Source organism: Candoia aspera, chromosome 1 (assembly GCF_035149785.1).
Source record: "Candoia aspera isolate rCanAsp1 chromosome 1, rCanAsp1.hap2, whole genome shotgun sequence".
Classification (NCBI taxonomy): domain Eukaryota; kingdom Metazoa; phylum Chordata; class Lepidosauria; order Squamata; family Boidae; genus Candoia; species Candoia aspera.
Genome location: NC_086153.1, coordinates 80,079,928 through 80,092,146, shown reverse-complemented (window position 1 = coordinate 80,092,146; position 12,219 = coordinate 80,079,928). Strand labels below are relative to the sequence as shown.

Genomic DNA, 12,219 nt, shown 5'->3' with positions numbered 1-12,219 from the left:
CTGACTTACTGCATCTCACAAGCTTTCATCTCTAATTTTAGCCTCCTTCACGAGAAGTATCCCTATGTGAGTGAAGAAACTTGTGAAAACAGTCAAAATGAGCACTTTCAAAGACTGCAGGGAGCAACCTCTCCCATCTCTTTCTTTCTAAGCACACTCCCAGCTGAATAAAATGGAAAAGTTCAGTACAAAGACAAGATCCAGGAACCTGTGAAGTGAAGGAGCTCCCTCTTTCTTTTCAAGAGCACAGAGCCTAGGAAAAGCCTTTTCCCCCATCTCTTGGGTAAACCTTTCAATTTACATTGCTTAAATATGTTTTACTTTATGTCAATTTTGCCTTTGGATAATTTTTAAAGTTGGTTCTAAGTTAGTGTAGAGTATCTCCTCAGCTACTTTCTTTGTCTGTTTGGGCTGCAAGGGAAACCAGAATCCACTATAGCCATATTCTTTTTTTTTTCTTTTTCAAATGAGCAGGCCAACTGATCAACATAAGAAGTGCCTCCTTCAATGACAGTGACAGCAAAGAGGAATCACTAAGGTTGGTGGGACGAGCTGTGTTCAGCAGTGAAACTTAAATCAAAAGAAACTGTTGTCCTTTTCAAAGCAGGTACACAACTGGATCAAGCTCAACATGTGGATGGGGCAGTTTCTCTGAGAGAAGGCTTCATCCACCCTCATGTCCTTCTGCAGTTACATGATGCTGGACTACAATTCAAGGGAAGACTTTCCTACAAGATCAGCGCTTATGGGGTCAGTGTGAAACCACTTTGCTCAAATTTAATGGGGGAGGGAAGGGAAGAAAACAAGATGGTGCCTGCTACTCCAAGTCAGTCCAGGATGTTGTCAGCTCTTTGAGGTAGACCAGACTAGGAAACCAAAGTCACGTTACAGTACCAGAATCTTGTAAGTTTGAATGTGCTTACCTCTCCCACCCTTATCTTCATGAGGGTCTTGTCTGAGATGTTTTCTCAGATTACAGTTCTGACCCAGACTCAGATTTCTTTTATCTGACTGTTGTCCTGGTAGCAGCTCTTCCTCCTGTTCCTCAGGATTACTCCTTCTGCCCATCACATCTGCTTTGCCTGCAGATGCACTGACAAATACAGCTTCAGTCATTTTTAAATGACAGGAAGGTAATAATGAATCTGTATTAAGAACCAAAGGGACGTGGTGGCGCAGCGGGTTAAACCGCTGAGCTGCTGAGCTTGCCGATCGGAAGGTCGGCGGTTCGAATCCGCACGACGGGGTGAGCTCCCGTTGCTAGTCCCAGCTCCTGCTCACCTAGCAGTTCAAAAACATGCAAATGTGAGTAGATTAATAGGTATCGCTTCGGCGGGCAGGTAACTGTGTTCCGTGTAGTCATGCCGGCCACATGACCACAGACGGGTCTACGGACAACGCCGGCTCTGCGGCTTAGAAACGGAGATGAGCACCGCCCCCTAGAGTCGGACACGACTGGACTTTACGTCAAGGGAAACCTTTACCTTTACCTTATTAAGAACCAAATGAACTTCAAAGGAATGCCTCAACAGGGGGAAGGAGTGTAACAACCACAGCTGGGTTGAGAGCAGCATAATTTTCTGCCTACTACAAGCTTTCCTTGGTGGATGTCTTACCCTGATACTGTTGGATGGCCCTTTTGCCTCAAGATTGCTGAGATAGATGCAATTCCAGCCAAACCTCAGATTTTTTTTTTAAAGTTCTTTTAAACAGTTCTTTTTAGCAAACAGTTTGTGATTATCAGCCCGGACTTGCTTGGTAAGATGTGCATGCCCAACAACATTTGAGAAGCCACTGATGGCGATGCAGGGAAAAAGGAGAAAGGACAACAGGAAACCCACCAGTCCTGAAACTTCCCCACACTCCCAATCTTGTGCAGGCAGCAGCATTGACAGACACAATGCAAAGTCGTGGCTTCAGAGGTAGCACTTTTTATCCTGACACACTTTCCTCTTGTCCGAAGACTCGGAGGAAAGAACATTGCTGTTGCTGAGTGGATGAGCCCCCGCACCTCCCAATAGGAATGCAGAGTGCGTATTTTTGCATCATGTATAAATAGTGCAGTGACCTTGTAAGTTACTGGAGAAAAGGGAGATATGCGACCAGGGACTTCTGTTTTAATTGAAAAGGATGAACAAAGTATCTATTTAATAGTTAACTGCCAAAGATGTTCCAGATGCTGCACTGAGATTGCATAATGGATGGTCTCTGGTTCTAAGAAGGAGAGAGGGAGAGAAAGCACAGTTGGGAATTGAAAAGGGGATGCATGAAAGAGAAATGGAACATGGCTAGAATAGGGATATAAAAGAAATCCACCAAAAGTTTCAATGGACAAAAACAGTGGGATCCTTCAAACCAGGCTCCATCAAAGCACGTATGGACAGCAATAAGTGGAGCCTACTAGCATTTGGCATTCTCTGCACACATGTTTACAGAATAGCTTGCACTCAAGCAAATGCCTTTCCAAAAGATGAACAAAGAAAAGCTAAAAAGAAATATTGGCAGCAGTTGGTTTTTAAAAAGGCACAATAGTAAATATTGGTGGTAGTTTTAGTACAGAAAACATACATTATGAAAAGTTGTGCAAACCAGAGATAGAACATGGGCAGCATGGAAAGGTATTCACAAATCTTTGCATATTAGGGAAAGATTTGGGGAAGTTATATGCAGGGCCTTTCCAGTAGTAAAAAAAAAATACAGCCAAAAAACATGACAGATCTTTAATCATTCTCTCAGTTCTTCCTTATAAGCTTGTTGTTGTAGAGATAATATAAAGGGGGGATCCCCACCTTGAGCTCCTGAAGGAAAGGTGGACTATAAAACTAACAACTAACTAATAAGTTTTTCCCCATTATTATAGAATACAGCAGTTTAAGTGAGCAACATCTATATTGCTAATTCCTTATTGCACTCTCACCCAGCAAAGAGTGTTAAAATTCTAGCATTTCACTATTAAAAACATCATTGTTCCAATTTCATACTGACTTGGTATCAACAGTATCTATGAGGTGATGCAAATGACATCAATGTAACACCAACTTGCTCTTCCTAATGTTTCCATTATTAGTCCTATGTTTCTCACTGACTGCCACCCTCCCTTTCAACATTTGTTGTATATTCCGGGACCCAAACATTCTAAGCATGGAAGCAAATAAGACAGTATTGACACAATGCTCCAAAACAAAAGTATTGAACTAAGGGGGTTTTACAGATTATTTTAGCAGGAATATTCTCCATTCTACTCCAACTCTTATTATACCCTTCATTTATTAAATCCAATATTGGACTATGATTTTTTTTAAAATTCTTAGCTGCTTCTGATGGCTCAGTTAGCTGTTCAGAGCGTTAACCAAGAAGGATGTGAAGTAAGTTCTCAGGGATCAACTGGATACATTAACTTCACCTGAAGATGAGCAAACAGAAGAACCTATGAGCTCAAAAACTGAGGACCCAAGTTGAAGTACCAGTGATTGCCACCCCTGATCCAGCTATAGAGAATTCAGATTCTGAATTGATGCCAAGGTCATTGGGCCCTTGGAGATGCCATCAGAGGTGTGTAGACAGCCAAAAGACTGCAAAATGGAGGGCTGGTTCATTGCAAGCAAAAGCAGCTGATTGAAATTGAGGTTCTGCAGAATCTGACCTCATGAAATCATCTTGAGCTATCTCTCAGGGAAGGGAGGGAGGGAAGGAGCATGAAGGAATTTTGACTGTTCATGGCCCCTTTAGAGTAGGACTCAGTGGTGGAACAGCTGAAGGAAAAGGAAAAGTCCTTGCCTGCTGCTCGTGTTTCTCTCATACTGGACCTAGTGCTTGCAACTCTTTTGTCCCTTGAATCTGGTCACCTTATTTGGAGTGCTTATTGGAACTCTGACTCTTTGCTGAATCAAAACATTGCTACTGCTTGGCCCTCTGCATCTTGGATGGAAGGCTGAAGTGATGAGCAATTAAAACTGAGTATCTCTGAGATGCTTACATTTTGCCAGAGCTGGGAACTAAGTACTCTTCTTACTCCTTTAAAGTCTCACCTCAGAGAAAGAGAATCAAGGTCTATAAGGAACACCTCCTCAACTCTTACTAGCTTTCTTCCTGCAGCACTAACTCACCCTCAGAGGACCAAATTATCAACTATCAAGGAACATGATAATCTTAAAACTGTGCTGTTGGACCAGAAAAAGGGTTATTGAATGTATTATCTTGTTTCCCAAATGAGACAGTAAGCTGCTTCTGTGCTGTTCTGCCATTTGAGATTGTAAGCATCTGCAATAGTGAATATCAGAGCCGCTTTATAAGATACGAATTTTACAAATTTATGTTTGCAGAAATGGCATGCTCTGTGATCCAGTGCCTTCACTAACTCATTGGCCTGCTTTACCTCCACTCAGCACTTTATTTCTTGTCCAACACTTCTACTACGATAACAACTTGTTTTTGCTGTTGTTATTATTTTAAAATCCTTTGGCTGCCATATCTTATGTGAGAGGAGTTGTCAAACCCACTCGAACAAGCACAACACTCATGCCAAAGAACATTTTAATCTATTCCAACTGATGCTATTCACACTTTAATGAGAACGACAGGCAAGGCATCCTTCTGTCATCTATGTGTTTATGGGACTTTAGTTTGTCTTGTTACGTACAAACCAATCAGCATCATGTTGAATAGGAAATGTTTGGAGTCTGTAAGGGGAGGGAACATCTCACATTGAGGAGAAACTGAAATGGTTCTTTGCCATTTAGCCACTCTGAAATAGGTGTCAAAGATATGTTTCAGGCTTAATTAACATCCTGAAAATGTCAAAATATGGTTTATTTCCATTGAGAAAACCAGCCACATTACAGGTAGTCCTTGCTTACCAACTGTTCATTCAATGGCCGCTCAAAGTTACTATAGTGCTGAAAAGGGAGATATGACTGGTCCTCAAACTTGCGGCTGTCGCAGCATCCCAAGGTCATGTGATCACCATTTGTGACCTTCCTGGCTGGTTTCCAACAAGCAAGGCCAATTGGGAAGCCAGCAGGAAGTCACAAGCTGCAGTCACGTGATGACATGCTTAATGACTGTGGTGATTCACTTAATGACCACAGCCAGAAGTGATGTCATAAGTTGGGCATGGTTACATGTTTCACTTTACGACTGTGTCCAGCGTGGCAACTAGGGTCTGTGTCACCTGGGCCCACCCCAGCATGGAACCCGGGGCACATGCCCCACTTGCCCCCCAGTTGCGGCCCTGACTGTGTTGTTTAGCAACGGAGTTACCAGTCCCAATTGTGGTTGGTAAGTGAGGACTACCTGTACTAGCAATCTAACCAATGAGTGTTGCTGTGATGAGCTGAAGATCTTGGCTTGAAAACCTGGAGAACACACAAACCCAAATACAGCGCAGACAATTCTAGTCTTTCACAGACACCTTTTGTAGTTCTAAGGTTAATTTACTCAACAGGTCAATTTTGTTTTGATGGAGTACATACTAATATTCTGCACAGATCTGTCTATGATACCTTTCTGTTCTCTCTTTCAAACTCTTACATTGACTTTTTATTCTGTAGAGTGATGACAAGAGGAGAATTGTGTTAGTTTATGGTGGCCCAAAATCAGGAGGAGTCTGGTAGCAGCTTTTCAGAGCAATAAATTTTATTAAAAGGCATATGCTTTCATGAGCTATAACTAAGCACTTACAGATTTAAGAGTCATAGAGGTATGGCAAGCTTTTTTTTTTTTGCAGCCACAGCCCACACAACTTTTTCTAGGATGACAAATGTGTGCTAGAAAATGTTGCAAAGTAAGCTGGCCATATTAAACACATGGGTGGGGTTACGATTTTCTGATTTACTTCTCATTTGGCTGTTGTTGTTTTTAAACTACATTAAACCTATTTTAGTGACCACACTTGCATTTTTGTATGTTTCTAGTCTCAGAATAGAATGAAAACATGGCACTATTTTTTGGCAATTATAATTGGAAAAGGCTCCAGGAACCACAGAAAGGAGGGTCATGACCCCATTAATTCTGGGCTCTCAAGTTGCTCACCCTTCCATCGACCCCCAGGGAGTATGCTCCACTGAACTCAATGGAAATGGCTCTAGAATATGTGTCTGCTGATTGGGAGTACAACTTGAATATTATTCCTTACATTTCTTTTTACTTAAGTGCTATCAAGATCTCATGTCTGGATTTTGTATATAAACTTACTATCTTTGTTCCTCACTATGCATATTTATTATGTATATCCAGAGAATCAAAGAAATATCCACATAGTTAAACTAATATACATACTGGACAGAGGGCATGCACACCAGCATAAATATAATGAGAAGGATGGCTTTAGATCATTATCCCCCATCTCAAATCAGGCATTGATTTAAAAATGGAAAACCAGGAAATGGCAAATGATATCAGGCCAGTTTTGAGAATTTGGGAAGGCATAGTGGTGAGAATTACAATTAAATTATACTCTACAGGGAGATATTTAATATTGCAGTGTTACAAATTAGCAAACAACTTTGAGAATACAAAGTGAAATTATAGGAAACTTACATTTCCTATAACTACTTTAGCATATTTGAAAACATCTTGCATGTTTGGCAAGATTTGAGCTAGCAACATTTATTAAGATAATCAAGTGTATTATGGGGGAAAAAAACCCTCTGTACATCGCTAATGCTATTTCGTGATAATTATATCCAATTTAGAACAAATATATCCAACAGACGTAGTCAGGGTCATGAAATACTCATAAAAATGCAGCCTTAAAATCATGGATATTTTTCTTATTAAAAGAGAAAGAAAGGACTCTGTAAATGTTGAATTCACTCCTAACATATCTTAAAAAATAATATGACAAATTAGCACGACAGTTAAAGGTTTAAAGTAAGGGTATATTATGAATATTTCAAATGTCAGTCTTCTTGGGGCATTCACAAAGTTCAGTTCAATTAAGTTACCCATTCCTAGCTCACCAATCCAAAGAATTCGCTTCCTTAAGGAAGTTAATGCTATTTTTCTTTTAATGCCAATTTAAGGGTTTCACTGAAACAAAACCTGCCTTACAGTTTGCTGTACTGCTGGTGAAATGTAAGGAAACTTTCTAAAAGCTACTTACTGCAGGATACCTAAAACTGAGTGCAAGACACTGGGTTTTCAGCTGTGTATCCATTTATTTAACTTCTGTTGCTTCTCCAAGACAAAAAGAGGAAGCAAAGATAAACAAGCGTTATAGTTAGAAAGGACAGAACAACCAAGTGTTATAAAAGGAAATGAAGGAATCAGGGTTTCACTTTTTTATTCTTTCTGAGCTGACTTTTTTTTTTTTTTTACTTCACAGAGAATCTTTCATCCAAGAATCTGTCATCCAAGCTAATGAATTAAAATGCACTTTTGGTGTCTGGTAGAATAAAGGGATGGGAATAAAGAAAAGAAATACAGGCTCGGCATTATAATGAAAATCCTACTTCACTATGTGCTTGGAGAAAACTACTGCAAGAACTCAGATAGGGCATGAGAGAGGAGTACCCAATAATTTAGTAGTGAGGAAAAACATCTGTATGTGTTCAGAGATATTGTCCTAAACTGGATTTAGTCCAGTTGCTGGGAACAGACTTCTGCGCTATGTTCTGATGACACAAGTTAAATAAAAGAGTGGGGGGAGGAAATACAAGAGTATTTTGTTTATTCTTCATCAGTTTTGGGAGGAATCTCTGGCTACAAGATGATCAGTAGTGGATTTTTAGCATGAAATTAATCAAAACATATGTGCTCCTTGCTGGGGGGTTGTTTGGAAAAAGTAGAGCAAATTTAGTTCATGTGCAGTTTAACATCTAATGACTTCATGAACATGCCATATAGCTTTCCTAGGAAAAATACGAAAGCAGTTTTCCACAGCTGTCTTTTGGGATATATTTTTTATTACTTTCCAGTTTAATCTACATCCCTGGGATTTCCTGGTGGCCTCCCGTGCTAATCAGGTATGATCCTGCTTTACTTTCCAAGACCAGCCAAATTTCACTTAGTGCTGCCACCTAGCAAGGCGCAGTAAGGTACAATTTAAGGAATGACTAGCGTAGGTCAGCTAATTTATGGTTGGAACCCTTAAGCAGAAATAACAAAGCCTTTGTTTTTTATATTTGGATTTCTCTTAGTCTGTTGATACAGCTTCTTCAGTAGCCCAACACATCCAGAGGGCATCAGGTTAGGGAAGGCTTAGAGTGTTCTTTCTCAGGAGGGATTGTTGGCTTTGCTGTCAGTACAAAAAAAAAGGGAACCAAATGCCAATTTCAAAATAAGTCAAGCCTATATTCTGACTGTAAAATTGCTGAGCACAGTGTTTTGGGCACAATAACCAGACCAATAACAGAAACTGCAGTAAATCCATTGATGTATTAGATGTTGTGGAAATATCTAATTACTGTAACATACACAAAAGTTGAAACAGTCAATGAAAAGTATGAAAGAAACAGAAAATCAATGTGCACTGCATCTTGCAGCTCCACTTCCATGCACAGAACTGAAATATGGTTTTTGATTTGTGAGTTTCAGTGGCTTCTACTCAATTAATTCAGAGGGCAAATAGCTAACATGAATCTGACAGAATCTTAATGAAGTATTATTTGCACTATAAAGACAAATGGAGAAAGCTACAATGAGCTATCTCATAGAGTTATGGGGAACTTTAGTTTATGCAAGTGGCTTCATTGGTTAGTGAAACCATCAATAAGGTTAAAATGTGGTTACTTCAATGAAGAAAGATTCTGATCCTGGGGTGGTGGGTGTTAAGCTTTCGAGTAGGCTATTGTCCCTTTAAAACTACGAAGAATCTCAGGGCAACTTAGTTCTGAGGACACCAAAGTGCTTCATTTGTGAAGTAGTGCTAACACTAAAGTCTACTGACTTTTCTATACCTAATTGTGTAGAGTGGTAGAAGCATTTTAGATGTAATGAAAATGCAATCTCTGTGCATGCCCTAAACTTATGATACAGAAGCATATCCAATAGAAGAGAATATATGTAGCTCAGGGATGAAATGGGGAGTCCTTGGTGCTCTCTGAGCTTGGTTGTTTGCTTGCAGATGTTTTGCTACCTGACTAGGTAACATCATCCGTGAGCACTGAAGATGTTACCTTATCAGGTAACAAAACATCTGCAAGCAAACAACCAGGCTCAGAGAGCACCAAGGACTCCATAGAAGCATGTATCTGCTGAAGTCCTCAAAGTTTTTCTTCTCATCAGGGTGGTGTTCTATATGTTGCCAGATACAAATTCTGTTTACACAAAAGTACGTTGCATATATTTTTCAAATATACATATCCTGCTGTTCCCCAAACATATTGTTTTAAAATAAAGAGATGCTCAGAATAATTTGCAGTAAAACTACAATGTAAGTATCATCATGTGAAAGCAGTATGATAAAAATGGCCAAACCTAGAAAACCACAGCAGAAAGTGAATAATGATCAGAGTATTAAAGAAACAGGTGGGAGTGTAAGAATATGAAAAGATCTTTGCCATGAACATGAATAATAATATAACTAGGAATATCTCTCTGGGGTAATGCTACGAAGTCTTATTTAAGAACATACATGTTTATAATTGATAAAACTCTAATATCATATTCATCCATGAATAAACCAATAAAATATACTGTTAGAAAATGAATATATTGAACAACATAAACTTATATGTTGGTCAACTTATTTAATCAAACTGCACAACATACCATTTTATGTTGTTCAATATATTCATTCTCTACCAGTTATGTATACATCCAATTCTCCTTTCAGATGTGAGGGGCTACCTTCTCCATAGGCAGTATTAATCGATTTATCATTTGAAATTTCAATAATTTTAAAAATAAAGATAGAAAGTTAAACCTACCTGTGCCAAAGTCAGTGTCCCGTGTTTGCACGTTTTGCAACGGACCCGGAGTTTTCCAGGTTTCACGGCTTGGCAGACGCTCTTGCAGAAAATATAAAAACTGCTGTACTTAGCAGCATCTGTTGGGAAGAACAGAAAAGCAAACCTTTTATTTATTAAGACACCAACATTTCATTGTGCGTATGTCTGTATGGGTGTGTGTGTGTAATAAAAACTCAGAACCAAATAAAAATCCACATACTGAATACCAGAATAACATTTCTTCTATTCTGGACAGCAACAAATCAAAATCAATACATTGGATTTTATAGGGAAAAGGATGGCCTGTTAGGTAATTATCTCTGTTCCCTAATGCAGCCATTCTATATCCATTTCCTTTATCCTTCCTGCCCCTCTTACTTCTTCCAATCCACAAGAATAGCTAAACCATCTCCATCTGGCATATGTGGATATTATTATTAGACATATTAAATTGCTTCTCTGTCCATTGGGTGATTGAAGCAATATACAGAAATCAGATAAAAGCACTAAAATAAAATACAGTGCAACACAATGAAATAAAACAAACACAATCACAAGAATAAGGTAACAAGAGAAGCCAGAATATTCATCACAATAAAATCTGAAAACACCATTTAAGAACATTAAAAAGGTAATGGAACAATATAGTCCACCCCAGCTGTCGTATATAAAGAGGAAGCTAACTTGATTTCTCTCCCTATTATCTTATTATACCCTTGCAATAATAAACACAGAACTGGGGGTGGGGGAGGCAGGGAATAGCAGCCGTGGACTCAGAATGCCAGTGAAAGGGAAGCCATACACATTGCTGCCAAGTCCGTGAGGAATTCTTCCCATTATCTTAGACACATGGGAACTGCCACTGCAGTGGGAGAACCTTTAAATGATAAACGCAAACTGTTGTGCGTCTTTGTCACAAAACTAAGGTGTGTCTCTTTGCCCCTTTCCAGTAGAGTGCCCATTCAGTGGCTGTGACTCACAATTTATATTTCTATTTCCTATAACAAAAATTTATATACCATCTTATCCCAAGCAGCTTGCCAATACGTGGGATTAGATCATTCAAACGTCAATCCATTTATACAGGAACTGTTCATAGGGGGAAAAAGTGATCTCACACCCCACTCCCCTGGATAAAACGAGTGAAGGAACACTAAGCATCTTGTGCTGGCATCTTTCTGAAGAGCTGAAGGCAGATTTGCCCTGATATTTGACCTGTCCCACCCGGTCATGCAGAGAGGGCATGCTGCGAACCCCACCGGTAAGGGAATTCCACTTGGCGGGGTCCAGGAGGCGGGCCTTCTCTGCAGTGGCACCCGCCCTCTGGAACATTCTGTCCCCGGAGGTGAGGCAGGCCCCGTCGCTCCCAGCCTTCCGGAAGAACTTGAAAACCTGGTTCTGCTACCTTGCCTGGGGTGGGAGGGGCACCAGTTCTTCTTGGGGGTGGCTAGTACCATAGATCTCTCCCCAGTGATTAAGATCTTTGCCTCTTGGATTTTATATCTATTTTAACTTTATTTATTGGTTGGTATATTGTAATTTATATGCTTTTAATTTTTGATTTTATTGTAAGCCGCCCAGAGTCCCCCTCTTGGGAGAGATGGGCGGTAATAGAAATTCGAAAAATAAATAAATAAACAAACAAACAAATCAAGATTAACATAAGAGGGGAATACCCTAAAACAGGAATGAACCACTTCTGTTGCTTTCAGAACGCTTGGTGGGCTTGAGATGTTTAGTTGGTGAAATGGGTACTTTAAGTTTCTGTATCTCTTAAGACACTCATTTGCCCCTTGGAAAAATCCCAGTTACTTGGGGGGGTAAAAGTACTTCCAGAATCCTCAGCCAGCATAGCTGTTTAGATTTTGGGGGGTTGTATTCCACTACATCCAGAATGTGCCAACTCAAAGAAGACAGCTTGAGAAATAAGCAATTTCATATGACAAAGAGATGATCCTTCAAATATTCAGGACAACAAAGAGAACAATATTTGTTGCAGCTGACTTGTATTTTCCTTTGTGATTCAGTTTCCAGCATGGTTTTGTTCCTCCTATTGATGGTGGTAAGTGGACTGCCTAAAGCGCTGAGGCGGTCTGCTCTCTTGCCCACAAATTAATTAGCACTTATTGGTTCTAGAGAAACCACTCCTAGGCTAAAGTGAAGCTTTAAATAAAAGCAAAGCCCAGTTCATAAAAAGATTATATTGGCTAGAACAGCTTCTTCCAGTGAGAGAGGCCTGAAACAGCATGAACAGTTGTTGATAAGCACTGATTTAGTGTTAATTTCAGCGCTGCAGAAAACAAAACAAAAAAATAAGCCATCTTTACCA

The 12,219-nt window shown here is 39.7% G+C and overlaps 1 protein-coding gene across 2 annotated transcripts in view; it reads right to left on the bottom strand.

The window, feature by feature from the left end:
- PRKN (parkin RBR E3 ubiquitin protein ligase) overlaps positions 1-12,219 on the bottom strand; it is a 783,657-nt gene that overhangs the window by 468,339 nt on the left and 303,099 nt on the right. For both annotated transcript variants that reach the window (XM_063307777.1, XM_063307772.1), the window contains exon 4: positions 9,870-9,988. In XM_063307777.1, coding sequence (XP_063163847.1) covers positions 9,870-9,988 — 119 coding nt within the window. The remainder of the gene's footprint in view (positions 1-9,869; positions 9,989-12,219) is intronic.